The sequence below is a fragment of the Gigantopelta aegis genome, chromosome 11 (genome assembly GCF_016097555.1).
Source record: "Gigantopelta aegis isolate Gae_Host chromosome 11, Gae_host_genome, whole genome shotgun sequence".
In the NCBI taxonomy this organism is placed as follows: domain Eukaryota; kingdom Metazoa; phylum Mollusca; class Gastropoda; order Neomphalida; family Peltospiridae; genus Gigantopelta; species Gigantopelta aegis.
The window spans coordinates 31,107,146-31,122,803 of NC_054709.1; the positions used below are offsets into that span (position 1 = coordinate 31,107,146).

Here is a 15,658-nt window from a genome sequence, read left to right on the forward strand (position 1 = left end):
TAGTAATGTCAGAAACACTTATAGAGTACTGCTAAATATTAATTTATGTCAGTATTATGCAAAAACAGATGCAGCAAATCTTTCTTGCCGATTCCATTTGATTGCGAATTCATTTAAGTGGGATACAAAATTCTCAGGTGGGATACCAGATTTTGAAATGTTAGTATCCAACTGGGATACTGCCCAAAAAATGTAATCTCTGACCCTACAATCAATAAGGTTTTTTGGGGGTGCGAATCATTTAAAAATGCTTTTCAAAAATGCACCATATATATGCAAAGCTACCTACATGTAGCTTATTAATGTACAGGCATGCCACAGCAGCTTATTAATGTACAGGCATGCCACAGTAGCTTATTAATGTACAGGCATGCCACAGTAGCTTATTAATGTACAGGTATGCCACAGTAGCTTATTAATGTACAGGCATGCCACAGTAGCTTATTAATGTACAGGCATGCCACAGTAACAAATATTTTTTAACTTTTATAAAATTTGAAATCTTTACCTTAACACACATCTTGCTGTTCAAATGTTATCTACTAAAAGGCTTATATTACTTAAGACAGCACAATAGCAATATGAAAATAAGAAACCACTTGGTTTTATATTTCCAGTAAAATGCAATGGATGCGAGAGTGGCGTGTTTGTATGGTGAATATTTCATGCACTTTGATAACCAGTTTATTACAAAATCATACATTCTTAATTGCCCACTGGACTTAATAAGCCAGGTTTTGCACGTTGTTCGATAAAACTGTCTGACCCTCCAGGGCTTGACGATTTGTAAGATATGCCTGACATCGTAACTAATGTGTTACGACGATTGATGTCATATAAGTTTTTCCAAAAAATGTATTCCTAATATATGATATTAACGATACTAAAACACTCAGTAATAACCTCTCTATATATACTATATATATGTTTTTGCTAATGTCTACATCTGTGTGTGTGTGTGCGTGTGCATGCATGCGTGTCTATGTCTCTGTGTGTGTCTGTATATGTGTATACGTATATGTATATGCATGTTACATTGTGTATGTATGTATGTATGTATATATACATGCATGTATATGTATATTATATGTATATGTTACATTGTATGTGTGTGTGTATGTGTATGTGTATGCGTATGCGTATGTGTATTTGTATGCATATGTGTATGTATGTATATATATTGTAATTAAATACCGTACTTATGCTTAAAACTATGCAGCCAGCCCAAATTTGGTTCGTTAAAAGTGGCGTGATGGTACGTCGACAGACAAGACATCATCAGTGTACACACACTACTACATCACCAACTTACGCGGCTCATGGTAGGCCTGCTGTTGAGGTGGCGGGTTCGGGTAGGAACCCGTAATAGAGCCAAACCTATCGTTCATGGGGTCATAGTCCGCGATGGAGCCCGGTTGGCGCCGGCCCATGCCGTTTTGGACTGAAACAAACATTGAGAAAACACACACTGTTAGTATCACAAGTAGGAGGCCACAGACAAGACTGATTGATTTAAATCCACATCACAACAAAAATCAACGTCACATTTTCCATAGTTAACATGCTGAGTGGATGATCAGGGCTTGAACTTAACGACGGCACCGACGGCCATTGTCGCCATTGAGATATATATTGCTGTAGGTAGAGAGTGTCACCGACAGCACTTTTGTACCATCGGTTAAAGCTCCTCCACAATGGCAAAATGTATACACCTGGTGTATTTGCATGTTTGAAATATGTCTACATACAGCAAATTAACCTTTCAGTCATCGCCACAGGCAGGCTGAAAATTGTCATCAGTGGTCCGTTTCACTCACGGCAATTCTTTTGAAAATTGCCATGAGAGACAGATTCTTAAGTTCGAGCCCTGGATGATGCTTTTCAAATACCAAAATCAAGTTCTTATTTTCTTAAAAATAGCCACCATGCAGGCGAGAACAAAAACAAACCAAAAAGCCTGGTCTATACGACATGTTTATCTTGAGTTCTTCATGATTTTATTTATAATGTACTTCGTGTTATTGTTAAGCTATGATAGAGTAAAAACCAAAATATAAATATTTTGTAGTCAGGAATGCTCTTGAATGGTATGTGTATGTGTTTTACATCATGTTATGGTAAAAGTGTTCTTTAGTGTTATGATAAGTGTTCTTTAGTGTTATGCTAAAAGTGTTCTTTAGTGTTATGCTAAAAGTGTTCTTTAGTGTTATGATAAAAGTGTTCTTTAGTGTTATGACAAGTGTTCTTTAGTGTTATGACAAGTGTTCTTTAGTGTTATGATAAAAGTGTTCTTTAGTGTTATGATAAAAGTGTTCTTTAGTGTTATGATAAAAGTGTTCTAGTGTTACATCATGTTATGATAAAAGTGTTCTTTAGTGTTATGATAAAAGTATTCTTTAGTGTTATGATAAAAGTGTTCTTTAGTGTTATGATAAAAGTGTTCTTTAGAGTTATGATAAAAGTGTTCTAGTGTTACATCATGTTATGATAAAAGTGTTCTTTAGTGTTATGATAAAAGTATTCTTTAGTGTTATGATAAAAGTATTCTTTAGTGTTATGATAAAAGTGTTCTTTAGTGTTATGATAAGTGTTCTTTAGTGTTATGATAAAAGTGTTCTTTAGTGTTATGATAAGTGTTCTTTAGTGTTATGCTAAAAGTGTTCTTTAGTGTTATGACAAGTGTTCTTTAGTGTTATGACAAGTGTTCTTTAGTGTTATGATAAAAGTGTTCTTTAGTGTTATGATAAAAGTGTTCTTTAGTGTTATGATAAAAGTGTTCTTTAGTGTTATGATAAAAGTGTTCTAGTGTTACATCATGTTATGATAAAAGTGTTCTTTAGTGTTATGATAAAAGTATTCTTTAGTGTTATGATAAAAGTGTTCTTTAGAGTTATGATAAAAGTGTTCTAGTGTTACATCATGTTATGATAAAAGTGTTCTTTAGTGTTATGATAAACGTATTCTTTAGTGTTATGATAAAAGTATTCTTTAGTGTTATGATAAAAGTGTTCTTTAGTGTTATGATAAGTGTTCTTTAGTGTTATGATAAAAGTGTTCTTTAGTGTTATGATAAGTGTTCTTTAGTGTTATGATAAAAGTGTTCTTTAGTGTTACATTATGTTATGATAAAAGAGTTCTTTAGTGTTACATCATGTTATGATAAAAGAGTTCTTTAGTGTTATGATAAAAGTGTTCTTTAGTGTTACATCATGTTATGATAAAAGTGTTCTTTAGTGTTACATCATGTTATGATAAAAGAGTTCTTTAGTGTTATGATAAAAGTGTTCTTTAGTGTTATGATAAAAGTGTTCTTTAGTGTTATGATAAGTGTTCTTTAGTGTTATCCTAAGTGTTCTTCAGTGTTATTCTAAAAGTGTTCTTTAGTGTTATGCTAAGTGTTCTTTAGTGTTATGATAAAAGTGTTCTAGTGTTACATCATGTTATGATAAAAGTGTTCTTTAGTGTTATGATAAAAGTGTTCTTTAGTATGATAAAAGTGTTCTTTAGTATGATAAAAGTATTCTTTAGTGCTATGATAAGTGTTCTAGTGTTACATCATGTTATGATAAAGTGTTCTTTAGTGTTATGATAAAAGTGTTCTTTAGTGTTATGATAAAAATTCTTTAGTGTTATGATAAAAGTGTTCTTTAGTGTTATGATAAAGTGTTCTTTAGTGTTATGATAAAAGTGTTCTTTAGTGTTATGCTAAGTGTTCTTTAGTGTTATGATAAAGTGTTCTTTAGTGTTATGATAAAAAGTGTTCTTTAGTGTTATGATAAGTGTTCTTTAGTGTTATGATAAGTGTGTTTTAGTGTTATGATAAAAGTATTCTTTAGTGTTATGATAAAAGTGTTCTTTAGTGTTATGATAAAAGTGTTCTTTACTGTCAAGATAAAAGTGTTCTACTGTTACGATAAAATGTTCTTTAGTATTTAGCCAAATGTTATGATAAAGTGTTCTTTATTGTAATGGTTAATGTTCCTTAATGGTATGGTAAAAGTATACTTAAACATATTGGTAAAGGTGTTGTTTAATGTTATAGGAAAAGTTTGATTGCTTTGTGTTATGCCAAGCATTGACTTTTTTCTGCAGTAAACATGTTCACTGATATTAACTATGCCAAAGTGTTTATCAATATAAGCATTCTTCAGTACAATACTAAAAATGTTCTCGGTTTTTGGCAAACTGTTTTTTGGTGATGTTAAGTGTTCTTTTCTGATATACGTTTCTTAACATTAAATGTACATCCATGCCATCAAATAATCATAACCTTTTTTTTTGTTTTGTTATTTTTAAACACACACACATACATGTGCAGAAAGAGAGAGAGAGAGAGAGAGAGAGAGAGAGAGAGAGAGAGAGAGAGAGAGAGAGAGAGAGAGAGAAAGAGAGAGAGAGAGAGAGAGAGAGAGAGAGAGAGAGAGAGACAGAGACAGAGGGAAAGATAGGGAGATATGGGGGAGAGGGAGAGGGGGAGGGAGGGGAGAGGGAGGGAGAGGGAGAGGGGAGGGGGGAGGGGGGGAGAGGGGGAGAAGGGGAGAGAGCGAGAGAGAGAGAGAGAGAGAGAGAGAGAGAGAGAGAGAGAGAGAGAGAGAGAGAGAGAGAGAGAGAGAGAGAGAAGAGAGTCGGAGAGACAGAAAAAGACAGAGAGAGACACACACACAGACAGTGAGAGACAGAGAGACAGAGAGAGGGAGAGAAAGAGAGAGAGAGAGAGAGAGAGAGAGAGAGAGACGGAGAGGGACAGGGAGAGAGGGAGAGAGAGAGAGAGAGAGAGAGAGAGAGAGAGAGAGAGAGAGAGAGAGAGAGGGAGGGAGAATATAAAATAATATTTAAGGGAAAGACTTTGGCATAGCTGCTTATAAGCTATAGCGCAAAAACAGCAATCATTAAAAGAAGTGTTTTTTAAAGAACAGCAATGAAAGATCAATAAGCTGGAAAACAGTTTGTCATACACTGTGGGTAGTTCAACAAGGAACCCTCCTACTGCCCATCTTATACAGCCTGTCACTGGACATCAATAACACGCCATATGTCATAACCAATAAAAAATTCTACTACACTGTATTTGTGTTGGGACATATAACTATCTACACAAATTTAAGTAATGTAAATTGTCTAAATTTATTTTTATTTTGCAATTTATTTATTTATATATGATATACATGTATATGATATATATATATATATATTGTACAACACACAAACGTACAATATATATGCCTAATATATACATTAAATGAGCTGTGAATTAAATAATTATTAGTTGTGAATATTACAAATGTGCATAACAAAAATATACCAAAACAGAAGTGAAAAATACATATATGATTAAAAATCATTAGAAAGAATTATCTACATAAGATTGTTAAATGTATGAGGATTTTCTGTGTCAGAAAATATTCTCACCATGCCAGAGTATTAAATGAGTTTTAATAAGTTACTATAAACAGAGATCTGAGGTAGACATTAATAATGTAAACACAATTCAAAAACATTTTAACGGTAAAAACCTTTTTTCATAAAGAAAATTGTGACAGGAAAGCACATAAAACGGTCTTTGACCAGTTGTGGTGCACTGGATGGAACAAGACAAAACCCAACCAGTTGAATGGATCCACCGAGGTGGTTCGATCCTGCGATGCATGCACCTCAGGCGAGCACTCAACCGACTGAGCTAAATCCTGCCCCCTTCTTTAATCATTTTACAAATATAACTAAATAATTGTGTTAAACATTACCCAATACTATTTTAATACATACACACTTTTTCAGTAAAAAAACAAAATGACACCACTAGACCACATTGATTAATTAATCACCAGCTATTGGATGTCAAACATTTGGTAATTCTGACACAGTCATCAGAGGAAACGTGCTACATTTTTTCTAGTGCAGCAAGGGATATTTTATATGCACTTTCTCACAGACAGGAAAGCACATACCATGGCCTTTGACCAATTGTGGTGCACTGGTTGGAATCTTGTCAGTGAAGTCAAACAAAAGGCTAGCTACATGTATATATGTACATATGTTTGTTGTATGTGGAAATGTAAGCACCAGCACCAGAGGGATCTGTAGCTGGGACTAGCACAGAAACGGAGAAAAACTTTAAAACGCATATTTTACTGTGTGGTCAAAGAGTATAAGCTAGTTGTCACTGTGACAGCTAGGGCTTCTACAATTTTTTATAAAATCCACTAGCCATGGGATCAGTAATTTAAAAAGGTTACTAGCCACGATTAAAAATCCACTAGCCCTACTTTACTTTAAAAGTAAATACAATTTTACTAGTTAACAGTATAATAATCAGATATATATGTCACCTAAAGAGGGAGATAGAGCTTAAAAACACTAATATTGGGGAGTACGAGTGAGGCCAGGATATTTTTTTCCACTAGCCGTCAGGCATGGTAATAGTAGTTATTTACTAGCCCAACGTTGAATATCACTAGTGGGGCTACCGTAATCTAGAAGCCCTGTGTCACATAAACATTATGACCCCAGTTATGGTGGCTTGTTCCTCTCACATAAAGGAGATAAATTGTTAACCATGATGACATATCCCGTACAGACGTATAATGGATAATTATGGTTGATAATTCTGATGTCATTGTAGCATATATACATGGCTGTTTATGGTGTGATTTCACCTTATAAATGATGTAAAAATGGTTGTTAGTTATGAAGGCAATTCCCCATAAAAGCAACAATATAAAAAAATGATTGTTATTTATGATAGCAGTTCCCCATGTACATATATTTAAGCAATGATATAATTTTTTTTTTTTAAAGTTGTTAATTATGATGGTATTTCCCCATGTACATATATGTAAGTGATGATATATAAAAAAATGTTGTTAATTATGATGGCAATTTCTCATGTAATTGAATAAAAATGGTTGTTAATTAAAATGGGTTTAAAAAAAAAACTATTATTCAAACTAATAGTAACAACGTTTGTTAGAGATCATGGCATTTTCTCCAAATGAATAAGATTTAAGAAAGGTTGTTATATAAATATGACATGTTCCCCTATAACGTATGCACGTATGTTTAAGTAATATCTATACACTTCTAGTGATAGCTCTAGTGATGTTTTAAAACTCTCAGAGAACTGGAAAGTAGATATCTGCATGATGCTGTTGTACCTACGTGTATGTGTACACCCGAGTTGTCAAGTCTGGACGCACTCAACACATTACAGATAATGGATCTCACAGGACTCCAAGAAGAAGGAAATGTTTTATTTAACAACGCACTCAACACATTTAGCATTTTACGGTTATATGGCATCAGACATATGGTTAAGGACCACAGAGATATTGAGAGAGGAAACCCGTTGCCGCCTCGTCATGGGCTACTCTTTTCGATTAGCAGCAAGGAATCCTTTATATGCACCATCCCACAGACAGGATAATACATACCACGGCCTTTGTTACACCAGTTGTGGAGAACTGGCAGGAACGAGAAAATAACCCAATGAGTCTTTATGTATAGTCATGAAATCAAACATAATCAGGATAGTCATGAAATCAAACATAATCAGGATAGTCATGAAATCAAACATAATCAGGATAGTCATGAAATCAAACATAATCAGAGGATATTTACATCAATTCCATCATAAAAAACCGCAACAACAATTATAGTTGAACATTTTCCCCAGGTAGTTTTGGTGCTATGGAATTTTCAAAGTCCCACAGGATTAAGCCAAAAAGAAAGGTTTCGCAGTTTCAATGAAGGAATTTGGTCACCTTTTGGAATGGTCCGGCGCAAAAATAAAGGAGAGGTATATGTAATTTTGAACTTCGTATGCCGACAGTAGCTCGTTATTGGAACCTAGCCTATTTTTGTTTGTTCCTGTCCCTAGGTTGTTCCAGTAGTTAGAACATCGGTAGAGACAAACCGATCGATTTTCTATTATAATTGATCATTGGATCATCACTAGTTTGTGAGACCTGACAACTTGGCGAAGCACTGATTTAGATGTACAGATACATGTAGGCATGAGAGCGACACATACATACCATTACCAATCAGTGGTACGACCCCGTTAAAAAGCATTTGCAAGATTAAAAGAAAGAACTTACTGTCCTCGTCAAATGCTGGTGGTTGGGAAAGATCTAAATACACACAGTGAACGCAAAAGTTATACCAACAAATACATATATATATACATATGTCTGCTGAATGACAACAGACATTTTATTCTGAAAAGCAGATTTTCATTTCTGAAAAAAAAAAAAAAAAGGGAAAAAAAAAGGGAACAAAATTGCACTTCTCAAAATAATTGGGTGTCAGAAGTGTGGAAATTTGTTTAAAAGAAGTGTTCGGTGTTTCACACTTACCATATCGCAGTGACTGGCAGGAAGAAAGCGGATCACAATGGTGCCCCCCCAAAAAGTAAATCTGGAAAACCCAATAAAAATAAACTAAAACAAAAAAAAGACACCAACAGTCTTATTTGCACAGGATTTGTTTAAATGAAGGCACCCATAAAAATACAAATTGTGAAAACCCCTAAAAAAAAACCCACCACACACACATACAGTGTATGTAATACTAGTCACTGACACACACACCTATTTACTCCTAGTCAAACACACTCATAATTACACATTATTTTAACAATGGTTACCGGAGTTCAATTCCGGTATTCATTGTTGTCCTAACACTTTATATGATTTAAAAAAAAAATAATAATTAACATACCGGTACAGTGCACCTCAACATTATTCTCTAGTATCACAAAAATAAATTATCTCCCCTTTCATTACCATCACAGATGACACCAGATACCGGCCTGGGTGGTGCATGGGTTAAGCCATCGGCCTACAGGCTGGTAGTTACAGGGTTCACAGCCCGGTACCGGCTCCAACCCAGAACGAGTTTTAACGACTCATTGGGTAGGTGTAGGCCACTACACCCTCTTCTCTCTCACTAACAACTAATAACAACTAACCCACTGTCCTGGACAGACAGCCCAGATAGCTGAGGTGTGTGCCCAGGACAGCGTGCTTGAACCTTAATTGGATATAAGCACGAAAATAAGTTGAAATGAAATGAAATGACATCAGATGCAATGGTGTAGCAATAGACAATTCATGCAAATGAACTACATCGACTTAGCAAAAAGTGTGGTATGTGGTGTGCTGTAAACACTTTATTTCTGTGCTGCACAGTAAAACAGGAAAAAGAAAGAAAGGAATGTTTTATTTAACGACACACTCAACACATTTTATTTACGGATATATGGCGTCAGACATATGGTTAAGGACTACACAGATTTTGAGAGGAAACCCGCTGTCGCCACTATGTGGGCTACTCTTTCCGATTAGCAGCAAGGGATCTTTTATTTGCACTTCCCACAGGCAGGATAGCACAAACCATGGCCTTTGTTGAACCAGTTATGGATCACTGGTCGGTGCAAGTGGTTTACACTACCCATTGAGCCTTGCGGAGCACACACTCAGGGTTTGGAGTCGTTATCTGGATTAAAAATTCCATGCCTCGACTGGGATCCGAACCCAGTATCTACCAGCCTGTAGACCGATGACCTGCCACGACGCCACCGAGGCCGGTAGTAAAACAGGAAGGCCAGTGTACGCAGGGCCAGCTCAGGGATGTGTTCTGCAAATGCTTTCGGTATGTGCTGCACTAGTGTGGGACCTCCTATTATGGGATATATGTAGGATCCTTTGGGTGCAGATAGTGGATCTTTCATAACAACAACAACAAAAAAATGGAAAAAATAAAATAAAAAATGATTGTCTTCTTGTTTTGCTTTTGTGGTTGTTTTTTTAAGTTAGGCTGCCATAAGTGTGCTATAACATGTAGGAAGAGGACATAATATCAGCTAAGCCTGTTGACCAACCCCATTGTAATGTCTTTTGTCTGTCATTTTAAACATAATTTTTTCAACAGAACATCAGTCATATACACAGACTAATTCCCTGAAGAGAATACCAATCATAGACTGTTTTTAACCATAGACGGATTCCTTAAGAAAGTACCAGTCATACTGGTTTTAATCATAAACTGATTCCTTCAATAGAATACCAATCACAGACTGGTTTTATCATAAGACTGATTCCGTGAAAAAAAATCATAGACTGGTTTTAATCATAGACTGAAGAGAACACCAGTCACACACTGGTTTTTTTTTATACATCATAGACTGATTTCTTGAAGAAAACAGCAGTCCTAGATTGGTTTTAATCATAGACCGATTCCCTGACCAGTCATCGACTGGTTTTAATCATATACGGTTTTAATCATAGACTGGTTATAATTATAGACCGATTGCCTGAAGAGACCAAAAGTCATAGACTGGTTTTAATCATAAACAGATTCCCTATATAGCCTGGTTCCCCCCCAACTAGTTAGACCACACAAAAGACAAGACGACCGTCTCCTTCTCACCTTGGCCGGCCTTCGAGTCGTAGACGACGTTGGACGTTTGTTTGCCTGAGTACGGCGAGTTAACCTCGTCCTGGGTCGGCGCATACCCACTCGTCCTAACCGCAGCGTGGTGATGGTGCGCCCGGCCAGCTACACGGCAATCACATGCGGAAAACACAAAACAGAAATCAAAACACATAATGCAAAAACACACACTACAAGCGAAAAACAAACAAAAAAACAAAATTAACCACAGTGCTCTCCCCTTAATAGTACCTACTATCTAGTCTAGCCACGCCTTGCTACTAATGTTTGCCATCCAATAGCCGATGATTGATAAATCATTGTGCTCTATTGGTGTCGTTAAACATAAAAAAACCTTTATCTACAGTGGGTAAAATTGCATACCCTAAAATCTTGTAAATTATTGGATATATTTTTATAATTTTTGATAGATGATAGAAAGAGAACTGCTGTTTACAATGTATCTATACTCAGGTTTAAAAACTCTTTCGCTTGTTCTATGCACATAATAAAGGGAGAGCACTGCTACAAGAATGTGTCAGTAAGGTACATAAAAGAGTTACAGCCCTTGAAAAAAACCTCAAGCAGCAAATTAACAATATGAAGTGATGTAAGGGTGGGCATCAGTTTACATGTGATCTGTGTCCGTCTCTGCCTCCATCCGTGTGTCCTGTGTCCGTGTATGGATGAAGTGAACATCCATGTATATCAGTGAAAACTATTTACAGTGCATGCAGGGCTCAAAATAGCGGCCTGCGAAAAGCGAAATGCAGTCCATTTTTAAGACCCAGAACGTGAAACAGAAATTCACCTGTTAAAATCACCAACAAACCGCAGGTGATAGAGACATAGAGAATAACTAGTTAATGACGTCTGATATCAGCTTTATCCTGTGAAGGTAAGAATGGGAAATTCTGTGAGGATTTACCAAGTGGAATTTCTCATTCGGCCTGAACAGGATAAAGCCGATATCCAATGTCATTAACTAGTTATTATCTTTATCCCGCAGACCATAAAAACTAAGGGGAAAAGGTATTATTTCTGTTATTTCAGCCACATTGTACGATGACCTAGAGGTCAAATAAGTGATTTTGTAATGTAGCTATGTGTGTGACATCATATGAATGACGTCAAAAGTCATATCCTGCTACTATACAGATATGACTGCTTTATCCATCATCATATTCTGTCAATAGAAGCGGTCATCTCACCTGTTATTTACCTTGTGATTCTCTTATATCTTAATTCTATAATGCTCTGAAATACATCTCACAGGTCCATCTTTTTCACACACTATCCAAAACCCTTCCTCGTCTCCATGCTGTCTTATTTTCAGCAGGCCATATTTTTTTTTCTTAGCATGCCATATTTCTTTTGGCCTTCTATTTTAAAGAAAAAAAAAACAGCAGCAGGTCATTATCATATTATACCTATTTCGAGCCCTGCGGCGACTTCTGTTTGTTACAGCAAAGCAACATGTCTCCATCAGCACAAGGCTCGAAATGGCATATGGCCAGGTAGACAAATGTGACCAATGTCCCATTTGGGCAACTTAAATATTTAAAAAATCATGGCATTAGTCGCCCAAATAATATTATGTGGGCGATCTTCTTTAGAGCTATAAAACATGATCCACTATTAATATCTGTTTCCACATTAAAATCATGCTCGTAATGGTTCTCTTACCATAATTTGCCAACATCCATTATTATTTTTGGGGCCACCATTTTTTTCCGCGAGTTTTGAGCCCTGATCCGCAGGCATCGAAATTAGCATGGTATCTGGTAAGCTACATTTATGTACAGGTTACCACACACAAAAAAGAAAAGAACTGGCAACCTACGAGTAATGACTCATTCATCAAGTTTACAGTTCCCATTATTACTACTCTAAAATCCCATGGCAGATACACTTGATACTTTCTTTTTCATTCGTATCACTATGTTGTACACATACTTGTATGGGTTTTTGGGTTTTTTTTTGTTTTGTTGGGTTGTTTTTTTTTGGAGTTTTTTTTTGGTGTGTGTGTGTGTTAAACCCACAGCTGATCAAAGTTTAGCCTAGGGGGTATAGTATTTATTTAAAATACAGTGAAACCTCTCAAGACCAGACCCTCTGTAAACCAGAATTCCCTCAAAACCGGACCCTCTGTAAACCAGAATTCCCTCAAAACCGGACCCTCTGTAAACCAGAATTCCCTCAAAACCAGACCCTCTGTAAACCAGAATTCCCTCAAAACCGGACGTTTCACAGAAAGAAAGAAAGAAATGTTTTATTTAACGACGCACTCAACACATTTTATTTACGGTTATATGGTGTCAGACATATGGTTAAGGACAACACAGATTTTGAGAGGAAACCCGCTGTCGCCATTACATGGGCTACTCTTCCGATTGGCAGCAAGGGATCTTTTATTTGCACTTCCCACAGGCAGGATAGCACAAACCATGGCCTTTGTTGAACCAGTTATGGATCACTGGTCTGTGCAAGTGGTTTACACCTACCCATTGAGCCTTGCGGAGCACTCACTCAGGGTTTGGAGTCGGTATCTGGATTAAAAATCCCATGCCTCGACTGGGATCCGAACCCAGTACCTACCAGCCTGTAGACCGATGGCCTGCCACAACGCCACCGAGGCCGGTAGGACGTTTCACAGAGTCCCTTTTTAAAAACCAGGACAGAACTTAACCTCTCTAAACTGGATCTTTGTTAAAACTGGACATTTGTCTTGGTCCCAAGGGTGTCCGGTTTAGAGGGGTTTCACTGTATGTATATATATATATATATATATATATATATGGAGAACGATGGATACAGATCATGGCTCACACACAAAAATGGATGCCTGACCTAATCATACAGTACATAGTCGACAATAAAGTCGAGCCTGGCATAGACCACTATAGGTTTTTAAAGTCCAAACCAAATTGTTAACAACTATGATAAAATTATTCTCCTACCTTTAATTACCATTAAAGACTTTCTGCACATTTTGTCCAGACACAAATCTTGAAAACAACCCATTACAATGACACAGATTGATTCCACATACTAGATGATAACCATGTCACCCATACAGACTTCGATGAGATCACCTACGACATAAAGCATGTAATTTCGTGGCGGCTGCCATTTTGCCTTTTTATGAAATACTCTCCAAGAGGGGTGAAAGGATGTGACGTCATAACATGCATTGTGGTTTAAATGCAGTAGTCATTAAGTCACATACTTTGAAGGCTTCCACCCCTCTTGAAGAGTATTCCATTAAAACAAAAGTAAAATGGCAGGCGGCGAGAAATTGCATGCTTTTTGTCCTAGATCTTAGCAACTTCCAGATAGGTGACATGTTTATCATTTAGTATGTGGAATTATATCATTTGTAATAGGCTTTTTTCAACATTTTTGTTTGGACAAAATGTGAGTAAACTTTACTGGTAATTAATTAAAGGTAGAAGAATAATTTGTCATAGTTGTTAACAATGTGGTTTGGTCTTTAGTTCATTTTATACAGTCATGCTATGTACTGTATCAGTGTAAGACTTCAAACATTTAAAAATAAATAAACACACACACACACACACACACACACACACACACACACACACACAAATGCTAGTTGCACCGACACAAACTTTCAAGTGATCGAACCACCATTCTGTTTGCATGTCCGAGAGACAGAGGGCAGTGTGGTTAATTCTTCCCTAACTTAAATTATTGGCCGGGGGGGGGGGGGGGGGGGGGGGGGGGAGGGGAAGAGGAGGAAATAACATTTAAGACATTACCATATTGGTACCAAATATGTTTGTTTGTTTTGTTTAACAACACCATTAGAGCACATTGATTAGTTAATCATCGGCTATTGGATGTCAAACATTTGGTGGTACCATATAAATTCACATGCTAAGGGGAGCTAAAACTTACTCTCCTTACGCAGGTGTTTAAACATAGTATTGGTATGTAATTACATATGTATAAGTCTAAAGCAGGCTTTGTAAAATGGGCCAATTAAAAATAAGATAGAAGCTTTTTCTTTGCCACGTTCGTGTCTCACAAATAACAATATATACTCTTCGAAAAAAGTAGGGGAACTCTAATAAGAATTTACAATTACCAAAATTGTAAGGTATATTAGCTGTGGGGAATGGTTATATGATAATAGTGAATTAATTGGGCAAACATTACAACTGGTAGTTCAGTATTACAGTAGGTTTTAAATAAAAAACTCAATAACATTGCCAACTGCTTTGGGCAACTGTAGGGGTTGCTTTAAAGATAATGACTGGTTAAACTACCTGCATTATTATACTGTGAGGGCTTTCATGCAGTTCAATGAAACCAGTATTTTAAAGGCATATTGTCACAGACCACTGACCTATTTAATGGTCTAACAAAACAAAACAAAAATAAGTTGATTTGTCCCTAAATGTACTCAATTCACCATCTTCATAACCACCATACTCCATTTATTAATGATATTTTGTAAAAAATAATTGAATTATGGCAATGGTCCATAATTCAAAAACTAAAATTGCAGAGAGGGTTGATATGGATTTCACTTCTTCATGGTTCAGTTAAGGTGATGTGATAGCTAGATTCGGTTTCCAACAATTAATGTAAATTTTATATATATTATCCATTTATAGAGAAATAAGGTTCTTAAATCTGTGACAGTATGACTTTAAGGCAGAATAATTAATTATTTTATTTATCCTGCATGTAATCCATCAAAAGAAATAATTAGAGGATGTTAAACAAACTTCCGTTTCGTATCATGTTTACATCCCGAGTAAAATAATTTAAAATTTTCACGAGCTATAGCTAGTGACAATGAAAATTAGTTCACAAGGGACATAAATTTAATATGAAATGGGAGCAAGTTTAATATCCTATATATTACCCATAATCGATCTTAATTTATATCACTCCACTCGTTTGTATAACGTTGTAGTGCATCCATCAATCAATGACATCATCGTGTAACGTCGAATTGTCACGTCCCACTAGAACACCAAGTTGATATGTACCAAGATATTTTTAAACATATGGGTAATAAAGTGTTTGTGCCAGACTTTTGTCATGCTTTATGTCCCGAGTGAAATAATTTTCAATAGTCACAAACAAGTGACAATGAAAATTATTTCACTTGAGACATAAACATGATACGAAATGGTAGCGTGTGTAATATCCTATTTATTACCCATAATCAATCTAAATTTACACAGGGTGAAGA

General features: G+C 36.0%; 1 protein-coding gene across 3 annotated transcripts in view; it reads right to left on the bottom strand.

The window, feature by feature from the left end:
- LOC121385246 (LIM and SH3 domain protein 1-like) overlaps nt 1-15,658 on the bottom strand; it is a 114,930-nt gene that overhangs the window by 14,842 nt on the left and 84,430 nt on the right. For 2 of the 3 annotated variants that reach the window (XM_041515843.1, XM_041515845.1), the window contains 3 exons: nt 10,426-10,554; nt 8,094-8,126; nt 1,313-1,441 (listed from right to left, as the gene is read on the bottom strand). In XM_041515843.1, the coding sequence (XP_041371777.1) occupies nt 1,313-1,441; nt 8,094-8,126; nt 10,426-10,554 (291 nt within the window). The remainder of the gene's footprint in view (nt 1-1,312; nt 1,442-8,093; nt 8,127-10,425; nt 10,555-15,658) is intronic. The other variant, XM_041515844.1, reaches the window with a different exon arrangement.